Raw genomic sequence first — 7455 nt, 5'->3', positions numbered from 1 at the left:
AGTCGTGTGGTTTGACGGCGGCAGAGCGACACGTCCTCCACCAGACTCCGTTCAATATTTTAACGTTTTAACGACTAAAAACTGACCGGTAATAATGGCGACCGACGTGGTAGATGACCGGGAGATGAGGGAGGCGCAGAGGGATTATCTGGACTTCCTGGACGACGACGTAAGTCCCGACTTTTTCCTGCTTTTATGAGGCGAAAACGAGAGAAACCATGCGGCCACAACAAAAGACACGAGCTCTCATTTGGTTCAATCGTAAAAATATCACTTTAAAACGTCAGTTTTACAAAAGCGACACGGTGTTATTCATCCTGTCGTCAGGGTGAAGTCTGTGTGGAGACTTAGTTAGTGTTTTTGCCTCTTTCTGCTGAGGTAAAGTGAAACTGTTATTTGGGTTATTTTGGGTCGAGAGTGAATAAAAACAACACGAATGTTCTGTTCATGTGCTGCAGCAAGACCAGGGTGTTTACCAGAGCAAGGTCCGGGACATGATCAGCGAGAACAAGGCCCGGCTCATCGTCAACGTCAACGACCTGCGGAGGAGGAACGAGGCCCGGGCGGCCAAGTGAGTGTGTGTGTGTGCGTGTGTGTGTGTGTGTGTGTGTGTCTGTGTGTGTGTCTGTGTGTGTGTGTGTGTGTCTGTGTGTGTGTGTGTGTCTGTGTGTTTGTGTGTGTGTGTGTGTGTGTGTGTGTCTCTCTGTGTGTGTGTGTGTCTGTGTGTTTGTGTGTGTGTGTGTGTGTGTGTGTGTCTCTCTGTGTGTGTGTGTGTGTGTCTGTGTGTGTGTGTGTCTCTCTCTCTCTGTGTGTCTCTGTGTCTGTGTGTGTCTGTGTGTGTGTGTCTCTCTCTCTCTCTCTGTGTGTGTGTGTGTGTGTGTGTGTGTGTGTGTGTGTGTGTATAAACTCCTACATGAATGTAAAACAGATGAAATCTCACATCCTTCTTTTAACCCTTAGATGCATAAGTGGGTCAAAAATATACAAACATGTAAATATCTTCATGATGAAAAGAGGAACTGGTAGTTTTTGGCTGTAACACACTTTACATGTAAGTGTTATCGCCTTCTTTTACTTCAGATGATGTTTGATTTGGGGAAAAAAGAAAATCTGATTAGATTTGAGATGTATTTTTTTTTTTTTTAAAGTCAACCACACTGATATGCAGGTTTTGAATAGTTTTGTTGTTTGTCTCTTTGAAGCTGAAATACTTCCATATCGCTGAAGTGTCGCCTTTCTTTGTTACTAAATCGTCCGAGGGTGCTGCTGGATCAGAGGACGCCATTTTTCCGTACCACAGATGTAAAGCTTTACTTTCATTGCGAGCATTATCGTCACACGAGGAAGACGGCGTGAATTTGTAAAACCATGACACACATGTTTGACCCAGAGTCAAAGTAAAAGCTGTCACTTCATCCAGGACTCAAATGTTGTCTTGTCTCCGTCAGGCTGATGAGCAATGCCTTTGAGGAGCTGCTGGCCTTCCAGCGGGCTCTGAAGGACCTGGTGGCCTCGGTGGACGCCACCTACGCCAAGCAGTACGAGGAGTTCTACATCGGCCTGGAGGGCAGCTTCGGCACCAAGCACGTCACCCCCCGCACCCTGTCCTCCCGCCTGCTGGGCAGCATGGTGTGCGTGGAGGGCATCATCACCAAATGTGAGTCGATTGTTGATGATCGCTTGTTTCAAAATGTTTCCCTTCGAAGGCAACGTTAAGAACTTGGATATGATTTTCCTCTTCTCGTTCTTCTTCAGGCTCTCTGGTGCGTCCTAAAGTCGTGCGCAGCGTCCACTACTGTCCAGCCACCAAGAAGACGATGGAAAGGAAATACACCGACATGACCTCACTGGATGCGTTTCCCTCCAGCGCCATCTACCCCACCAAGGTAACTGCAGAAGAAGATGTTTCTTTTTACTTTTCAGATACTTGCAGGTATTCTGTTGTAGATTAACAGCGATGGTCTTAACTTTTCTTCCTCCTCCTCCCTCGACAGGACGAGGAGAACAACCCTCTGGAGACGGAGTTTGGGCTCTCCATCTACAAGGACCACCAGACCATTACGGTGCAGGAGATGCCAGAGAAAGCCCCCGCTGGACAGCTGCCTCGCTCTGTGGACATCATCCTGGACAACGACCTGGTGGACATGGTCAAACCTGGAGACAGAGTCCAGGTCATCGGCACGTACCGCTGCCTGCCCGGAAAGAAGGGAGGGTTCACCTCTGGCACGTTCAGGTGAGCTGGAGTAAAACATGTACCGGAGCTGCCGAGTTTATCCACGTGCTGTTATTAATCTGACACCTTCTGTCGATGCAGAACCATCATGATCGCCTGCCACGTGAAGCAGATGAGCAAGGAAGTGTCTCCTTACTTCTCAGCGGACGACGTCGCCAAAATCAGGAACTTCAGCAGGACTCGCTCCATGGTGAGGCTCGCAGCTGTCCAAGCTTTTGTGAAAATGTTGTCATTTCAACTTGAAGGTGCAGTTTGTAAGATTTGGCCACCCGTCAAATTCATAGGCTACTTGAAACAAATGGGGGGGAACATGTCACCAGGGTAGATGTCACCAGGCTTTTGTAGTTAGCTCAGTTAGCTGTGCAGCTAGCGGTAGGGACTGGGAGCTCTTCCATTCTTTTAACTTGAACTGTTTTTCCTCAGGACGTGTTTGACCAGCTGTCTCGCTCGCTGGCTCCCAGTATCCACGGCCACGAGTACATAAAGAAGGCCATCCTCTGCATGTTGCTGGGCGGCGTGGAGAAGGTGCTGGAGAACGGATCACGTATCAGAGGAGACATCAACATCCTGCTCATCGGTACCAGAGTTTTTTTCTGCTAACGTACTCGTTCAGCCAGGACACGTGTTGAGGACGTTGCGGTTAATGAGATCTCTCTCCATGTTTTCTTCTTCACCAGGTGATCCATCGGTAGCAAAGTCCCAGCTGCTGCGTTACGTGCTCCACACAGCGCCCAGGGCCATCCCCACCACAGGGCGAGGCTCGTCCGGAGTGGGTCTGACTGCTGCAGTCACCACTGACCAGGAGACCGGTATGACACACGCTTATATCTGTACACTGCAACGTTAACTCGATTAGCCATCAACAATTTCATTAATTGGCAGCTTGGTTGTCTAAATTTCTGATTCCAGCTTCATGAATGTGAATATTTTATGGTTTATTTCCTCCTTTATCACAGTAAACTGAATATCTTTCACTAATTTCTGACAGCTGATCGATGGGTTGAAAATAGTTTTCTGAGTGGATCCTGCTCACTCTCCAGCCACTCATGTGTTTTGTTTTGTTTTTCTCCCGAAGGCGAGCGTCGTCTGGAGGCAGGCGCCATGGTGCTGGCTGACCGCGGCGTGGTGTGCATCGATGAGTTCGACAAAATGTCCGACATGGACCGCACGGCCATCCACGAGGTGATGGAGCAGGGCCGGGTCACCATCGCCAAGGCCGGCATCCACGCCCGCCTCAACGCCCGCTGCTCCGTGCTGGCGGCTGCCAACCCCGTCTACGGCAGGGTGAGTGATCCGCCAGCGTGTTTGACCTTCAGACGCCAACATGTTGCTCAGCTCTGAGCTTTATTTTAAAACCTGCTCTGTCTCTGCAGTACGACCAGTATAAAACCCCCATGGAGAACATCGGCCTCCAGGACTCCCTGCTGTCCCGTTTTGACCTCCTGTTCATCGTGCTGGATCAGATGGATCCCGAGCAGGACCGCGAGATCTCGGATCACGTGCTGAGGATGCACCGCTACCGCGACCCCCGTGAGCAGGAGGGAGCAGGTACTGTTCCTCAGGACTTTTTAACACCTTGTTCTCTGTCATTATCCAGTATTTGTTTAAAAAAGAGTCTAACTGTGTTCTTGGTTTTCCAGCCATGGCTCTGGGCGGGACAGTCGACATCCTGGCCACAGATGACCCAGACGCAATTGCAGAAGAGCACGAAGAGCTGCAGATCTATGAGAAACACAACAACCTGCTGCATGGAAGCAAGAGAAAGAAGTACGCAGGCACACTATCTGCCACGGCATGGAAAAACAACAACAACAACAACCTACGTTTAGTTTTCTAGCAGATGAGCTAGTTTAGTAAAGAACAATAAACAGTGAGGTTACTGTATTTAAGTGAATAACTAAATGTTTCCTGTGTTTCAGGGATAAGATCGTGAGTAAGGAGTTCATGAGGAAGTACATCCACATCGCCAAAGCTGTGACACCCGTGCTGACAGAGGAGGCAGCCAATCACATCGCAGAGGAGTACTCGAGACTGAGGGGCCAGGAGCAGATGAGTGCTGACATCGCCAGGGTGAGCAGGAACCCACACACACCTTTTATATGAAGACAGTTATTGAATAAACACACACACTCGTCAGTACACATAGTTTTAGAGCTCACCTCCCTCCCAGCATCCTCTGCCAGAGGTCTTTTTATTTGTTTTCATGGAAGGAAAAGGTTATAACACTTCTAACATTAACAAAGGTTCAGTTGTATGTAAATGTCCCAGTGAGCCAGCATCATCAACAACACCTGAAACCTACAACTGTTGGCCTCATTGATGCATTATCACAATCAATACAGCAGAAACCAGAATCTGTATCACGGATTTCCAAAAATTAAGACTTATTTCTTTATGGTGGACTGCTGATGAGGCGTCGCAGCCCGTGGAAAGATGCTCTGTAGTCTGTCGGTACGACACGGCGCCAAAACAAAGTGAGACTCTGTTCTCTTTATCCCGAGGCACCGCCAGAGGCAAACTGAGTGTGTTGGAGCAGCTTTAACAATTAATGTTACATATTTAATTTTTGTAGAGAACAAAATGATGAGCACTGATTTCAAAACGGCATCAAACTGAGTATAATTAGTATGTAGTCACAGCCCACAGTGACAACGTATGTAAAGTAGTTATTTTAACAGGCTGAACAAGTGATCTGTAGCTCCTGGTGACGGTTTAAATGAATCACTCTACCTACTACCTGATGTGCTGGGATGGTAAGATCACACTCTGACCTCCTTCCTCCTCCTCCTCCTCAGACCTCTCCTGTGACGGCCCGTACGCTGGAGACTCTGATCCGTCTGTCCACGGCACATGCCAAGGCCCGAATGAGCAAAGCCGTTGAGCTGGAGGACTCGGAGGTGGCTGTGGAGCTCGTCCAGTTTGCCTACTTCAAAAAGGTCTGTGCTGCTGACGAACAGAGCGACGACGTGTTTCCTCCCCAGACTCCAGGGTGAAGTAATGTGAATGAAGCTCATGTCTGAGGCTTGTGGTGTGTTCTGCAGGTTCTGGAGAAAGAGAAGAAACGTTCAAGAAAAGAGAGGGACTCTGGTTCAGAGGAGGACGAGGAGGAAGTGTCGGCCACTGAGCCTTCACAGAAGACTGCAAGGAAGAGGTACACTCTCACTGACACGTTCTAGCCTTACTCTGAATCTCCCAGCGTACACACTGATGGCTGCAAGTTAAGTTATTAAAAAACAAACAGTTGTTGTTGTCAGTCTTGAATAACAGTACCGTGTGTGTCCTGCAGGGGGCGGCGTGGCTCTCAGGGCAGTGAGCCCTACAGCCCGTATGACTTCAGTGAGGAGCAGAACGTCCCAGAGAGTAAGTGTAACTTAGACTGCTGCAGGCTGCCTTCATAGTCTCAGTGACTCATCAGTCAACTCACCAACACAGTTTACTTCTTCCCATGGTCCAGTTCTGACCTTTGTTTTGTTCTGTTCATAGCGGCGTATATACACAATGACATAATACAGCGTAGTACAACTTGCATGCAGATGAATGTCCCGGCTCACTCAGAGGACTACATGTTAGAGGGGTGTTTTGCTCTTCTTGCATCTGACAGCTGTATTCACATGTCAGTTTTACAGCTTAACATTTTACATAAAACACAAAGTGGTATATTCAGATGCTTAAATTCCTGCAGCCTTTACCAGATATACTGTAATATATAAAACTCAGGGTCCATTCTGCTTCACAACACGTGTTTTCTTTTGATACTTCATGTTCAAGTAGCTGCTGATACTTGTGTAGTGTGAAGAAATATTCTTGAAGGCAGGCAGGATTTGAACAACTCTTACACCTGCGCTGGAAAATAACTAAATATGGCACGTCCGGCTAAGACGTGTTGGTCCTGAGCGTATTATTTAATTTTTTGGGTTTTAAACAGTTTCCAGGGGTTTTAAAATCCTGTACCTCCAATGCTTTAATAGCAAGTTTCTAATTCTGTTGAAACACACACTTACATCTGTCATTACCTTCTTGTTCTCTTGTCAGCATGTTTAATAACTGGATACTACATTTTTTCAGTTGGCAGATTTTAACCACAAATCTCTGAAACCGTGTGAATTCTTAATGGGTTTAAGGCTTCATGGTAAACGGTTTCCTGCATTAATTCTCTCAGAAGTTGTTGCATGTCCAAGCAAAGTTGGTCTTGTAACTGTAAATCAATAACCAATCAGGATCTTGTGAATTAGAATCAATTTGGGAAATGGGTTTCAGTTCTCACACTGGTTTTTATTCTCATTTTCAGTTCAGGCCGGCACCCCGAAACCAGCCAAGCCACGTCAGGAGGAGGAGGCGATGGATGCCACATCACAGGCTGAAGCCTCCGACGTCTCTGCAGAGAGGTGGGTGACTGACTCAAACCGCAGAGTAACAGTGTGAAGTGCAAACGCTCAATAAATGATCATATTTCATGATCTGTGTTACCAATCAGAACAGATGATGAGGGCTTGAAATGAGGTCATTCTATAAATTCAATGTTACGTTAAGTTTGAGCAGATAACTGATGATGTGCTTCATGACATGTAATCAGTCCTCCGCTCGTCTCCTCCTCCAGGCTGAAGGAGTTCAAGTCGTCCCTGTTCGCAGTCTTCCAGTCGGCTCACGCTCAGTCGGTGAAGATGAAGACCCTGATGGACGACGTCAACAAGGGGCGTGAGAATCGATTCTCAGAGCCGGAGGTCCGATCCGCTCTGACCCGCATGCAGGACGACAACCAGGTCATGGTGGCCGATGACATCATCTTCCTCATCTGAGCGAGGGGAGGAAGAGGACTGTTTGATCTCATGGACTCTGAAAGAAGCAGTGGTTTATATTCAGATGTACATACTGGACGCCTCGTCTGTATTCAGTTATTGATGGATTTGGATCCATTATTGTTCATCAGCTTGCATGTTTGCCAGCAGGAGCGGTGGAGAAAGGTCCAGTTTAAATCCTCTCCGCACTTCAGTTCTGTTCCATCGTGGTGGTGATAGTTTTAATGTCCTCATTTCTGTAACTGAGCAGCTCGGTTCGTCTGACAGGCAGGACTCTGCCGTTTTACCAGCAGTGAAGCCTGTGAGGACGTTATTAAGTAGCTCCACCAACACTTCCCCTGTCTGCATTTGTATATAGATAACGACGAGTTTTGAAATGTAAGTGTAGTTGTGTATTAAAAAATAAAATGTAATGCTTTGGAAACA

General features: G+C 47.4%; 1 protein-coding gene across 1 annotated transcript; it reads left to right on the top strand.

Moving 5' to 3' along the window:
- Positions 1 to 7455, top strand: mcm3 (minichromosome maintenance complex component 3). The gene is made up of 17 exons (XM_073493465.1): positions 1 to 169; positions 459 to 571; positions 1449 to 1657; positions 1756 to 1886; positions 1995 to 2233; positions 2315 to 2423; positions 2657 to 2810; positions 2911 to 3042; positions 3309 to 3517; positions 3607 to 3781; positions 3874 to 4000; positions 4153 to 4303; positions 5029 to 5169; positions 5275 to 5384; positions 5520 to 5593; positions 6522 to 6618; positions 6831 to 7455. Exons 1-17 carry the CDS (start codon positions 95 to 97, stop codon positions 7027 to 7029), a joined length of 2445 nt encoding a protein of 814 aa, XP_073349566.1. The 5' UTR covers positions 1 to 94; the 3' UTR covers positions 7030 to 7455.

The sequence above is a fragment of the Pagrus major genome, chromosome 22 (genome assembly GCF_040436345.1).
Source record: "Pagrus major chromosome 22, Pma_NU_1.0".
NCBI lineage: Eukaryota > Metazoa > Chordata > Actinopteri > Spariformes > Sparidae > Pagrus > Pagrus major.
Note: the sequence above shows the minus strand (reverse complement) of the source record. Positions and strands in the feature narration are given on the sequence as shown.